The 14,251-nt window shown below is 43.8% G+C and overlaps 2 protein-coding genes across 2 annotated transcripts in view; one reads left to right on the forward strand and one right to left on the reverse strand.

The window, feature by feature from the left end:
* The window catches only part of SCFD2 (sec1 family domain containing 2), a 190,530-nt gene extending 186,227 nt beyond the window's left edge, over window positions 1-4,303 (forward strand). Inside the window, 1 exon segment of the mRNA XM_066316773.1 lies at window positions 2,618-4,303. Coding sequence (XP_066172870.1) covers window positions 2,618-2,710 — 93 coding nt within the window. The 3' untranslated portion in view covers window positions 2,711-4,303.
* A 2,427-nt stretch (window positions 4,304-6,730) lies between these two features.
* On the reverse strand, window positions 6,731-9,666 carry RASL11B (RAS like family 11 member B). Its single transcript, XM_066317010.1, has 4 exons — window positions 9,517-9,666; window positions 9,372-9,428; window positions 8,261-8,337; window positions 6,731-7,426 (listed from the first exon to the last, which is right to left on the reverse strand). The coding sequence occupies exons 1-4, from the start codon at window positions 9,638-9,640 to the stop codon at window positions 6,959-6,961; spliced, it is 726 nt and encodes a 241-aa protein (XP_066173107.1). The 5' UTR covers window positions 9,641-9,666; the 3' UTR covers window positions 6,731-6,958.
* Window positions 9,667-14,251: the final 4,585 nt, after the last annotated feature.

Below are 14,251 nucleotides of genomic sequence, written 5' to 3' on the forward strand. Positions count from 1 at the left end.
AGGCTTGACAGTGGTGACATGGGATCTGGTGTTGCTTTGCTTTGGCTTGACCCTGGCAGCAGGTCACCCTCTGAGGCAGATTCCTAAAGCATTTTAAGCTTTTACTGCATCTTGCCCTTTATCCAACTGTGCGGTGTTAGAGGTGAAAGAACTTCAGGGGAGAGGTGAGAGGAGGAAGAGAAAGAAGAAATTAAGCAGTTGTGCAAGTCTTTCACAAAAAAAAATGTTTGTAAGTTTGTTGGCTTTACCTGGATTTCTGCACTATAGCTGTGAATACACACCACCTGTTTAGGATTATTCTCTTTTCAAAAAGCCAGGCATTTATCTAACTCAAGCCAGGGTTTAACAGAGCCTTTTTGTGCTGTTCAGGCAGTCAGGTTCCGGCTTCAGGGAAATACTGGCTTTCCAAGTCCATTCCCATCAAACAAAGCACCGACATTTATACCAATTACTTGGAAAAAATGGAGAAATGTGTAAGTACAAAAACTGAATAAAGTAATTGAAGAAAAACTGACAGGGTGCACTGATTACTTCAGCAACTGTTTGGAGTTGAAGCAAATGACATTTAAATGTGGAATAAGAGACACGTGTTTCCATGCTCTGCATCTGAATGTGAATGACAATTTTATTTCTCGTGGAGAAGCACAAAGGAATACAGTGTTTCCTATGCACCATTTGGTTTTGGATGGTGGTAAATAGCTCCCCATAACTAGTGAGAAGTATCCTGTTTTTGAAGGAAGAAATTACTTCTCTTTTTCTGCTTTAAGCAGGAGAGTAATAAAGGAGAAAGAGCATGAGAGAATGTTACCCCCTCCCTTCTCCCAGCATGTGGTCGTGGCTGAGGCAGGCAGACTGATAAACTCTTTCAGATGCACCTTTAGATGTTAGCTGCATCCTTTCCTACCTTCTGCTGTGCTTGGGGGGAAACTCCCCGTTGGAGTTCAGTGGGTCAGGATGGGAGCTCCTGGCTCTTGCACCTTGGCTGCCACTAGGAGGGGATAGCCCTTCAGGTGACAGGCATACAGTATGGAACAAGGAGAAGGTATGCAGAGGACTGTCCTGAAGAGAGCTGCCTGGAGAAGAGATGGACATTACTTATCTGGGCAATTATCCTCTTCTCTGTAAAAATGAAAGAACAAACATTCACATTTATCCCCCTCAACAAGCCCTTGGAGATACTGGAGGGAAAGAAGTCCTGCTGTATTCAAGCATCTTTTCTGAGACAGTGAAGTTGCAGATCTCATTTTTCTCTCTGGGCTTGCTGTTTGTTGCACAAATCCCCTGAGGCTTCAGTGGTAGGACTCCAAGAAGAAATTGCTTTTATCTGTCAGTGGCTATTGTTGATGTTTGGCTTGTATACTCAAAAAACGTTGGTAACGTGTCCCTTCGTGTTTCTCAGAGTTAAGCTGCGTGACAACAAGATGAGCACATACTGTGCTATAGTCTGATTCTCGTGTGTCAGTCTTTGGCATCTGCAAGTTACAAAGAGTTTTTCAGGCTTATGAAGGAAGAAATAATCAGTGTCAGTTTGCTGCAGATTGTGTGGGAGGACAAGGGAAGAGGAGAAGTGAGGGGGAGGCTATCACCAATACAGAAGGGATCTTTTCAGTATCTGAAGTGAAAAGATGAAAGAAAGAATAACAAAAAAAGGTGAAATGCAGCATTACCACATACTTAAGCCACATGATGGACAGCACAAGGCATTTGGTAGCTGCTGCAGTAGATGAACACACAGACATATTCTTGTTGATGTTTGTGCTTCCTCTCCTTCGTTATGTGCTGAAGAAGCAAATTCATTTTCAAGTGAGCTAGTATGATTAAATCTGCCCCCAGGTCCCTGCCAGCAATCCTGACCCTACAGACACTGCTGAACTTGGGGCTCAGTGAGAGCAGTGTCCTATGATTTCAACCCTGGGTTAGATCCTCACAGCAAGAGTGTACACACTCACTCCTGGATGATACCTTTGCTCTGCAGAAAAGCCTTCACACCACATAATTATACTCTGGTTTTCACTTAGGGAAAACAGATACCTGCACCTAGCAGGATGTGTGTCATGGTTGTAGTGAGCAATGGTTTCATTCATCAGACCCGTCTGCAATTAAAAACTGGAAGAAACCAAAGTGATAACATCTGACAGTGGTCAAGGTTGAGCCTGATGGGTAGGACAGCCTGTGCCTGGTCTGAAAAGATGTTTTGGAGCAGGGACTCTGGCTCCCTGCAGCAGGCACTTCTGTGGTGGTCACCTTACCTTCAACTGAGAGGAAACAAGCATCACTCTATAGGAAAGAAAACCACAGCTTCATCAGCTGGTGCCTCACAGTAAATGCACTGGCAGTCACAATAAATCACCAGGTAAGATGTGGGCAGAAATGTGTCAAAGCACACATTCATTAAGCATACAATGCTACCAGTCATTATGCTCCTTAAAGCAATCTAACCACAGTTATTAGCGAGCAGACAGTTCTGCTGGACAAGTTATATTGCCCTGTCAGTAAACACCAGAAGCAGACAGCCTGCCTAGAGCTGGGTAAAGCAAACAGTTACTATCTGTGGCTCATTAGTACTGTCTCAATCCCTTTCAGTTTGACTTGTTGCTTCTTGTTCCCCTTCTTTCAGGTAATTGTGCTCTCCTCTGTACTCCTGACACCACACAGTGCTGTTGAGTTGTTGTTTGCCCCAGACCGTCTCCAGCTTGAGGCTCATATCTGATGGGGTAGGCTGTGGAGAAGATGAGTGAGTGGCTTGCCTGGAAACATCAAATCCCTGCTCTGTCACTCTTCTCAATAGCCCTCCAAACACTGATGTGTCAACTGCTGCAGTTACAGCTCCAGGTGGAACAGCTGGGCATCTGGCTTCAAGGGAACATCTGCAGCTCATGGGCAGCTCTTCAAAATGGTCCAACAACAAATCTCCCCTCCTTGACAACAGCTCTGTGCAGTGCTGAATCACTGCCAGTCTCACTCAGCATGGTGAGGGTCATTGTTAGTAATAATTCTCTAGACAAGGAGCAGCTGAGAACCAGGTGATGCACCATTTGCACTCCCCAAGCAGTACCATTTTTCCTGATGGTTTTGCTGGGCTTGTGACTGGTGGGAGATGCTGCTGAGGGAGTGAGAGGCCAGCAAAATCCACCCTCTGTCATGCTACCTTGCAAAAAGTGTGCCTTATACAATGTTAACAGCCTCTACTCTTACACTGTCCCTCACTCCAGAGAAATCATGGAACACAGCCCTGATTTAGCTGGCACAGCAGCTCCCAGCCTGGTGATGCTCTTTTGGCAGGACTGTTAGAGGCAGGCAAGCAGAGAGCCAGACTCAAGGGCTGTTTTGGGTTACATGGCTGCTTCTCTCTCAGCTTCCCATTTCCTGCTCTAGTTTCTCCACCCACAGTCCCAGAAGAAAAGACACTTTCTGATGGCACACTTCTCTGTAGATATACACAGGAGGCCGTATGGGCTGTGATGGTTTGATGATAACCTCAAAAGAATTCTCCCCTCACATGCATATAAAAAAGAAAAAGGAAGAACAACAACAAAAAAAAGGGCATGATCTCATTTTCAAGAGGCCACAGATTCTTTCTTGAGCTAGATTTCTGAACAGCATGATTAGAAAACAGCTTTTATTTTTATTTTTAATTTATGATCATGAAATAGCTTCAATCAAATTCGGTTATGCAATTTTTCTTTATAAAACTTTGCTACAGTCTGTGATGAAAGAGGAGCAGCCAATAGAGGTTTTAATTGCATATAGCACTGAGATTTCTGAATTGCAACGTAAAACAGTGGAGCTCTAAAGCTGCATCCTCTTGCTTAATCCAAGTAATGCTACGACTACAGCTTACACTGAGGCAAGAATGTCAAATCAAGTGACATTCACTCTATCTTAGCATTCTTTATTATGCCAATGGAGTAGATTAAATGGGAAGTAGTTTTTTAAATTTTGTTTACTAGCTAGCATTAGTTCTCCTAAATATTTATAATGGTCTTCAGAAAAGGGTGCATTTTGGTTTAAGTTCAATTTTGAGTGGCTGGAAGGAAACAATGGACTGATTATAAAGCATGGACAATGTCGCCTCTATGGAAGAGAAATTTATAAGAATGACTATAGAATGGAACTTTGTGCTATAAAAAATGAGAAATGCTATGAGATTGCAATATTAAAAGCTCAAGAAATTGTTTGAATAGAGCAATTGGAAAGCAAGTAGCTGGTCTCTTGGTTTTTCTGTCATTCTGTACTGTTCAATCTTTCTTAGAATATGGTTGTTTCATAAATTCTGTAATCAATAAAGTAATGCTCTCACAATGCCAAACCTGATCTGTCTTCTCCTTTTCTCCTATTATGCAGAGCTATACATGCCAGAACTGCATATTCCTGCAACCCCTTTTACTTTTGCATTATTTAATTGCCCCTAGGAATCTAGGCCTTCTGTCTTGGTCCTAGAACATTTCCTACCCTCTGCTCATAGCAGAAAGGCTTCCCTGTGTTCAGTGGCCATTGCTGAACTGAGATACTCACAACTCTGAGATGCTGCTGCCTTCCTGAGCTGATGGAGGCCACTGGTTGTGGTCTTCACACCCTCACACTCTCTCATCAAATGCCCTCAGGTCTCCGACTTGGCCATCCAAAGATCTGCTGTACAGAGAAGGCAGGGGGTGAGTCGAAGCAGACATCAGTGATCTTGCACTTCCTCTGGGTCAAGTAGCTCCTTTGACTGAGACAGAGTCTGGATTTCCAGGCCCACACACACTTTGGGGGAATCTCCTCAGCCCATGGGGCCACAGCTGTGGTAATTGCTGCTGGAACTCAGCCACCACCTCATACTGAAATACTGACAGACCAGAAGTACAGTGGAGTCTTTCCAGTGGCCCTAGTGTAACAAGAAGCTTATTTGAAGGAAATAGCTGTAGCAGCTACATGGACCCTGGACCCTGTCCTCAGGGAAAAGGTCGAGGGATGAGGGATCTCCTGACAGCTCCATGTGAGTAGAAACAGCACAGAAGAAGGTTGCACAGGCAGGTGCAAAGCAACATCAAAGACTGAGTCCTCTGCCTGCAACACCAAGCAATACTCAAAAGGCAATAAGAAGAGAAAACATAAAGCTACCATTTGGAAATTTATTTACTTCTCTATTAATAAGCTAAGCACTATTTGGTAAAAGTTCAGAATGGAAGGGCAAGCTGAGTTTTGTTTGCAACTCCAGTCCTAAATCACTTGGTTAGTAACTCATGTTCCAAAAGATTATCATCAGCAGGACAGTGTCAGAGCCTCCCTGCATCACTAATTGCAGTTGTGTGCTAACAAGGTGAGCTGGTATGGCCATCAGCCTAGAACCAGCACAAACACCTTCCTCAGGAAGGCTTTTAGTAAAGCTGCTTTAAACAGGAAAAAGGTAGTTGAAGACTTGCAATTTGATTAAGTTCTTCATGCTGATATAACTCAAAACAAAAACATCTTTTTTTTTTTTTAAAGAAAGGGGCTGTCTCTTAGAATTCACATCCTTCCAGGTTTTGACCGGCTCACACCATTCCTTTCTCACTAAAGACCAACATATTTTTAACAAGTGCAACTGAAGAATGCCATTTTAATTTGAAAGGTCTTTGCCTTATTCATCTCCTCTCCTAAAAGAATTTCTCAAAAGGAAGTTGCAAACACTTGTGAGAGTAAAACCCCTGTGGTTTATGCTAATAAAGCAACAGCATAGGCAGGAAAGGACACCTTGCTGTTTCTGCAAATATACATTAACTACCTTTAGAAAGCTATTACTTTGTTTCAACACTTCACTGGTTGCTACTCCTTGTTTCTCAGCCCCAAAGAACACACAAGGTAAAACGCAATTCAAAAAAATTTAATATTATACCAGGCAGTAAGAATGAAAAGTCCACTCCCTAGGAGGAGTAACTGTACACAAAATAAATAAGTTACAGTTTAAACAAAAGCACGACTGGCTTTTTAAAGTGCATGTGTATAAGGCCCTTAGGCTCTGAACTCCATTGGCTCAATATTAAAAAAAAAAAAAAAAAAAAAAAACAAAACTATTTATATATATCTGCCATGTGTTTAAGAACAAAGAAGGTCTGGCTCAGCTCAGAACAAGCCATCAGCTTCATTGCCTGGAGCCAACCATGTTTCACACCTTTTGTTATTTTTGTGCCTACTGCACACAGGAGAGAGAGAAAAAAGGATGTCTTAGAATGGCATCTGTAATAGATTATCACTCCACACATTCCTCAGAAGCTCCATGTTGGATCATTTAGTCTGGAAAGTACTTTAAGACAGTAAAAGAGTTGTTTGTAATTAAATATGTTTACACCCTGTGGACAATAGCTTTGTATACAAAGGGTATGGTCAAGTTGTTGGCAATAACATGGCTAGTAAAAAATAAAGTACCATTGTTTGCAGTCTTGATTCTCAGTCCTGTCCACTTATTTTACACTTATTTTTACAGAACCATTTGATGTTTGCTTACTTGTTTTGAAATACACAGAAAAAAAAAACAAAACAGAGCAATAAAATTAAACAGTTGCATCATGCTGTCCTTCATCCATGTGAGAACAAAACTCAAGTGGTTACTTCTGAACAGGGACCTGCAGTTCAGGGCATTTCCCTGCTCTGGTTGAGTTACAGCAAAAAGGTGGTTTCTGCACAAATGAAAACCAGTTCTGTCCAACTGGGGAAAAGGCAAATTGTTTCATTTACTGAAAAGTTCTCTTTCCAAACGAATAGGAATATCTGTTCAGCAAGTCACATCCTAGAACTTTTTCAGGAAGTTTTAGGGGTTTTCTTTTTTTCCTTTTCTAATCTGATACTGTTCCTTTTTTTTTTTTTTTTTACACAACTGCTGAAAGATTTCTACCATGCAAAAGGCTACTCAACCCATCCTCCTTTCACAATGTGCCAGCGTTAAACACCCCAGGTTTCAATCTCAAGCTAAACGTTGGGTCGACCAAGGCCTGTGCTGTCAAACTGAAGTGACAGTCCTCACTTTGGCAGACAAAGCTTGCTTAAACCTTCTCTTCAGATCCTGCATGTTGGGTGATTTTGGCCGTGGAATAAGAGAGGTTCTCCTCCTCTCAGGGGTGCTGGTTATTTGCTGTTTATTGACTTCTTTACAGAGGAGGTGGAAGGCATTGAAGACGTTGTTATAGTTTTCACTGACAGACACTTCATAGAAAGTACAGCCCAGCATATTGGCCAGCTGAAGTCCCTGCTGAGGCTCCACCTCTTTGATATGCAAGAGATCAGCTTTGTTTGCCACAATGACAACAGGGACCATGTTCCCTGGATGCAGCTGTCGAACATGATGGTAAAGGTGGCTGAGCAGTTCAAAGCTCTTATAGTCAGTGATGGAGAAGACAATCACCAGGGCATCTGCCCAGCGAATGCATCTGTTCAGCTGCTCATTACAATCCAGACTGTGTTCATGGATCTGAAAAATGAAGGGTCTCAAATTAGATAGCTGAAGTCATAAAAGATTAAAGGAACCTGTCTTCAAGGGTCTGTAGAGCCAAACAGCATTTTACAGCTTCAGACATATATTTGGATTTCACATGGTAAGTCTGAACTTAATCTGAGCATAGCGAATAAATGCAGATGTTGATTCAGCTGCAAAAAGCTGGAATTTAACACTGGAGTTTGCTATACTCAAATGGAAAATTGACCTGAGTAGTTCTGCATGCAGAGAAAGACTTTGTAGTTCCACAGAATGGGAAATTAACTGGCTAGACAGTAAGTCTGGGGAAGCAAAGATATGAGCTGGAAGCATTTAGACCTGGAGTGTTGCCCAGTTCAAAAAGGCAACAATCCAGCATTACTCAGGTCTATACATTCAAAACTTGAACTTTCAACACACTAATGAGCACAGCCCCAGTGTAGCAGACTTCACTTTGTCACACATTTATGAAGCTTGTTGGGCAGCGGTCATGACATTTATTTTCTCATATACCATATTTCACATATACCAGATTGAATGGCTCCTGGGTTTGTGCCTAATGTTCCCAATATACAGGAATGAGGCACTTCAGTAATTCAGCCACTCAAAAGTAACGGGCCTCCAATGAACAAATGATTCATTCAAACAGCCTCTCAGCACAGCTAGCTTGGCTGGTTAAAACACAAGCTGCCACCTCTCCCACACAGAACACCAGACTCTGAAATGGACAGCAAAATATTCGACAGAAAGACCATAACAAGATGCTGCACAGAGGGATGCAAGCATACAACATTTAGAGGTATTCTGGCAGCACAGTTGCATCTAGCTCACCTGAACTCCTGGAGTATCTTGCACTTGGATGGCCAACATCTCTCCATCCACCTGGATGTGCCTGCTGTAGAGATTACCTGACAAGAACACCGAAAGGTTCACAAGCACAGTCACCAATCTACAGACAAATGTTGCTTCTGCTGCCCCTCAGTTGTGAAGGAGAAGTCATATTGCCACGCATGAAGCAAGAAAGTGTTAAAAGCTTTTTGGATGTTAACAATATTTATGATATTACAAGAAACCTGGGATTAAATAATGAATTGATTTGTATTGAAGCGGGGGATTAAATGGTAGGCAACTTGGAACCAAATCTTTCTTAAAGACTGTCTTATCTTGAATGGTAAGAGTGCAAAATAATGAGCTTTCATTATATAGAAAAGCAGTTTTCATGTCATTTAGTATTTCCACAATTTAGTGAAGCTCCCGGTGAGCTGGCCTGTAAGATTTTCCGGGTTGTTTGGGTTATTTTTCATTTGTTTGGCTTTTTCAAGTAATTTCCTCAACAGAAGGCTGTATGTTTTACACCGGCATTAGTTTAGCCTGCGCTGCACTCACTGAATGAGGTACGGAGCATCAACTCTCCGTTTTCCTTTTTAAACCGGCCCTGCCTACCCATGGAGCTGCTGGCGCTCAGTTCGCCAAGAACAATACGACAGTAGCTTTACAGAAGGTTTTCTTGTATTAGCTAAAGGGCTCCTTCAAAAAGGGGCTACTTTCACCACATAAAGCGGATTCTGCCAGGGACCTGCAGTACAACTCATCCCTAGAGCTGCTGCCTCCACAGCCCGCATGCGGCCGTGTCTGGCGTGCTCCGTCCCACGGAGATGGAAGCGGCTCTCGGAGCCAGCATCCGCGGAACCCGGGGGGTTCACACCGCTGGCAGCACCTGCCGAGAGCCCTGCACTGCCGGGGACACCGAGCTCTTCCCTTCCCTCCCGTGCCTGGGCTCAGCGCTGGGGTTTCTCGCACTCTCCCCCTCAGCGCTGGCACCGCGCCCCCAGCCCGGCACCCTCAGGGGAATCAGCCGCCGGCGGCAAAGCGCCGCGAATCCCCCCGCTGCATCCCGGCGGGACAAATCCCCCCTCTCCATCCCGCCGCCCGCCCGCCTCACCTGCGTTCCGCTCGTAGTCGCCGATGAACCGCCGGGTGAGGAACCGCACCACCAGCGCTGCGGGCAGGCACAGACAGGCACCATTAGCCGCGTTCCGCCGCTGCCAGCCCCCGACCCGCCTCGCCCCGGCCGCTGCCCCCCTCACCTGTCTTGCCCACGCCGCTGCCCCCCACCACCGCGATCTTGACCAGGCGGGGCCGGGCGGTGGCGGGGCTGTCGCCGCCGGGCGCGCACTCGGCGATGGTGCACATGCTCCGCGTCAGGCGCATCCCGTCCGCGACCCGCGCCCGCCGCTGCCGCCGCCGCGCCCCCGGCCCTTTTCTCGCCCCCGCGTCCCGCCCCGGGCCCTGGCGGCCACTCAGAGCTCCCGAACGCCGCCCCGGAACGCCCCGAAACACGCCCCGAACACCCGCCCCGAGCCGCGCTCCGCCCGTGCCGGGCGGCGTGGGGAATGGTGTGGGGAATGGTGTGGGGAATGGTGTGGGGAATGGTGTGGGGAATGAGGGGTCTGTGTCTGTGTGCGACCTCCCCGCTGTAAGGGGGGTCAAACACCCGCAGCACCCTGAGGGCGGCGGATCGAGCGGGGGAGAAAAATTGCTTCATAGGTGCAGTTTAACATAAATAGATGGATAAAACAGATTTATAGGAAGGTATTCTAAGTCAAAAGGGGAAAGAGACATAATTAGAAATAAAGCAAAAGAACTCAAGGGCTTGAATACAAAGAAAAGACTGGATTTCTTTATGCCAGTGCAGCAGAAATGAACTGGACCTTGCACCTTGAGCAAAGGAAGAGAGTTTCATAGAGGATTATCTGCCATCTTGGTAACTAAGGTCACTGGAAACAGAAAACCTGTTTCCAAAAGGTGAAAGTGAAGAGGATCACTCTGCTAAGAAAGTTCTGTCTTCAAGATGAGGAAATGCAGAAGACAATTTCATCTAGAAGTAGTTACCTCAAGCAGGGAAGAAGAAACAGGGCAGTGCAGTCATGAGCTGAGAAGGGCATACATATTGAAGGAAGTCTCACAATATTTAGAAAACCAAAAAGCATTTTGCATCTAGTTTTAATAAAGATGATTGCATGAAAGCTGGATGCAGAAGGAAGATGAGTAATGGGAAGTAAGTCATGGGTAATTACTACAGTGAGGGAAAACAAACTATCTCATCCAGTGAGCAAACAGGCCAGGTGTGTGGAGATGAGGGTGAAAGGAGCACAAACTTTCACTCTAGCACTCAAGTCATTCTGGAATACATGCACTGAAGAAAGGGAGGAGGATAATTTACAATAATCTAGACAAATATGAAGGGAAGAATAATTAAAGATGTAAGGATAAATGGAATAAAAATTAAGTATGCAATTACACAAGATATTGCTTCAGCAGGATATCTTTCTCTGTTTCCCTTTCTATTCAAGATATGAAATGAGGTAGATGTAGTCTATTTGGGATCAATAATACCTGATGCTGTCCAGACAGGAGACAGCCCTTGAAGCAGAAGAGCACGTGGATCAGTAGACAGTGACAGAGGGGTGTTCTATATGGGAAGTGTCAGACTGAAGGAAAGTGCTCTGTGTGATTCATCAATGCTCCTGTCATCCTTCATGTTTTCATTACAATGGTGTCATCAAGGATACAAGCAAGCTAATAAAATCTGCTGCTGATGGAGCTGTGAGTAGTTAGCATATTGGACAAACTGCGTGTCTCTTAGAACAAGTTTAATGAAAATATCATTAAATTCAATAACATTACTGACATGCAGAGATTAATAAAAATTTTCTTCCATTGACTGCCTATAAGATCAATATTTGGATAAGAAAGACTAGTTAATCTTGAGATGAGTAGGAGCTGTTTAAAAAGGAGAGTGTAAACTCAGCAATGTCAGATAAGTAATTTCAGAAAAGATCTGCAGTACAGTTTGTGATTCTGTCAGCCAGTCAAGAGTAAATCAGTGTTTGTCATGGTTTAACCCCAGCCAGCAACTAAGTACCACACAGCTGCTTGCTTAGTCCCCTCTGCCCGCCTTGCTTGGAAAGGGAATCAGAGAGAAAGTAAAGCTCATGGCTCAGGTAAGAACAGTTCAACAGCTGAGACAAAATAAAATATACAAAAGTGGGGCTTAGAAAATGGACGAGCCAGGGAAGTTAAAACTGAGGGCCAGCATGAGAATAAATGGGTATAAACTGAGTCAGAGTAGCAAAACAACAGAACAGATCTCTAATAAGAATGTAAGGAGCGAAATCAAGCCTAATTTCTGTAAATTTCTGGAAGATTTTGTAGAAGGAAATGCATGGTGTGATTGACTTCAGTGGCAATGAGATTCAATGATCCCTTCTAGAGACCTACAGAGAGTGTTCTAACATCATTCCATAAATAAATATGCTAACATATAGCAATGCATACAGCCACGGTGTCTCCAACACATGAAGGGGTGTGGTAGAAACCACAAAAAGGGGAAATGGGAAAGGATGATGAAAATGAGACAACGCCTCAGTAAACTGGTTTTATAAAGGAGATGATTAATAAGGGGCTGGAAGAAAGTGCTAAAATAACTGGAGAATGGAATCTTCTTCCTCTGTCTCAAAATATCAGAAGCAAAACAATCAGCCAGATTGAAAGGTGGAACTGCTGGAAAAACTGAGATACAAAATATGTTATTGTAAAATGCATATTTGAGTCACTGAGTCAATTTCTGTAGGAAGGCACTGGAGCAAAAGCTAAAATTACATCTGTAATAAAAAGGAGGACGCATTTTTAAATAAGGAGGAGATGTATTTTTCAGTACTTTATGCTACCTTAGAATTCATGAGCAGCAGTAAATAATCTTCTCAAATTTTGCACAAATTTCTTAAGTATTATGGACCAGAGGGAGTTGGTGTAATGTGATGTGGACAGGCTTTCTCATCCATCAGTCTTTTTAATTAAAAAAAAATACTGTATCATCCTTTCAGAACGTTCAGTAATTCAGTAATCAGAAGTAATTCAGAAATTTCTGCTGTCAGAGATGAGCCCTTAGCCCACATGGTCATGGGGTGAAGCTGGTGAGAATACAATTCCACACTTCAGGGACACATTCCTATGGCTTATTTTATTCTACTGGACAGAGGATGTGTTTGTCTGTGGTTTTACACCTTCTCTAAAGACACTTCCATCAACAGCCAGGGAAAAAACCTTACTTGGTTACCCAGTGCTTTGGTAATTCCAACTCATTTCCTCAGAGAAACGAGTGCTGTGGACACAGTGTGCAGGAACATGGTCAAGGGCTGCTCATTCCAGATGAGCGTTTACTTTCCAAAGCACTGTGAGATCTTTCTGTGGTTTTATAAGAGTGAATACAGGAAAGCTCCCTTCCCATGGCACAACACGTGTTCCATGCTCCCAATTTTTAAAGGCAAGTGAACCAGCTCGTGTGAAAAGTCTGAGAAGTCTTATCCCGCCTCCAACACAGCCCTGCACCACCTTCCAAGAGAAAAACAAAAGAGGGAGGGAGCAGAGGTATTAAAAGAAACGACATAAGCAGGAAAACAACTTCTCTCTGTACTAGGAGAGATCTCCTGGCCAGCAAAATCCAAGCTTACAGAGCAAGATATGATCTTCATTCCAGAGGAGAGAAAGGCGGGAGAGAGGGAACGGCATGCTCCATGCACTCTCACCTACTCACAGGCCCTATGCAGTTTCTATAGCAGCACAATAGCAGACATTTTTCTCTCTCCACAAGAAAGCCTGAGTAATGTTCTGCAATTATATTAGTCTGCATTTTAATCAGATTTTATCTTCTTTTAAGCTTGCATTTTTTTCCCCATTTCCTCTTTATGTAATGGTACCAAACTCTAATCCAAGAAGTGAAAAGCTCAAAGGTTTTGTTTTTCATTCAGGGCTGCCCATCTGCTGTCAGTATTTTTTTTTTTGTGCTGGTTTGTGCCCCCACAGTACAAGCAGTTGTTCTGCACACAGAATGCTGGTTTAATTTGAAAAGTGCAGGGGAAAGCCCCAATGGCAAAATGTCTTGAATTAATACCATCTCTAATACTTCATTCAAAAATGTGCGTAAGACAACATGGCAAAATTTTTGTTTGCCATTTTATGAATGTCTCAGGATCTATATTAAGCCTTCTAAAAACTATGGGATTAAAGTGACATCAGCAACCTCTCTCAATCTCACCTGCTGTTACAACAGAGTCAGTTCATCAAGGGGCTAATGCCTGGCTTGCATTAGGGAAGGGCAGTGACAAATCCTGCTGTGCCAGGCCAACTGTAAGATGATGTTGACACTGGCAGAGGAATTCTGGGGCTGGTACAGTTTCTCTCAGTTGCTAAGTAAATGAAGAGCTTGTTTCATATTCATTCTGCAAGCCTAACCTCTGCAGATCCTTTAAAGTTTGTGGAGTTGTCACCCCGAAATTGCGTTCCTGAAATTGCAGAGAGGGAAGGCAGCCTTTTGGTTATCACCTCCCCAGATTTCAGCTGGCACCTCTGCAGCAACTGGCCAGCAGGTGAGTGGCCCTGAGTGCTCATGTCCTGCCCTGCTCAGGATGGCACACACCTCACTGAACATGCCTTGAGCTGGCCTTGTGCTGAAGTCATGATACTGAAATCTTTACATTTCTAATACAACTTCTTTAGCAAAAAGGATGTAAATTCAAGTCATAGCTACATGCCACAACAGACAGTTATGATGCAGGAATGTGTAGGCTGCAAAGTCAATTGCAGAAAATATAGATAATGCCAGAAATAAGATTGCCTGGGCAACCTTAACTCATCCTCCCACAGGCATATGCATTTTATTAGAGCCTTAATTGCATAATGTCCTACCATTACACTGTCTCCTGTCATACTGGCAGTCTATTCTCCCATAGGAACAGAGAACCTAAATACACCTGAAGATCT

This window comes from Sylvia atricapilla, chromosome 4, assembly GCF_009819655.1.
Source record: "Sylvia atricapilla isolate bSylAtr1 chromosome 4, bSylAtr1.pri, whole genome shotgun sequence".
NCBI lineage: Eukaryota > Metazoa > Chordata > Aves > Passeriformes > Sylviidae > Sylvia > Sylvia atricapilla.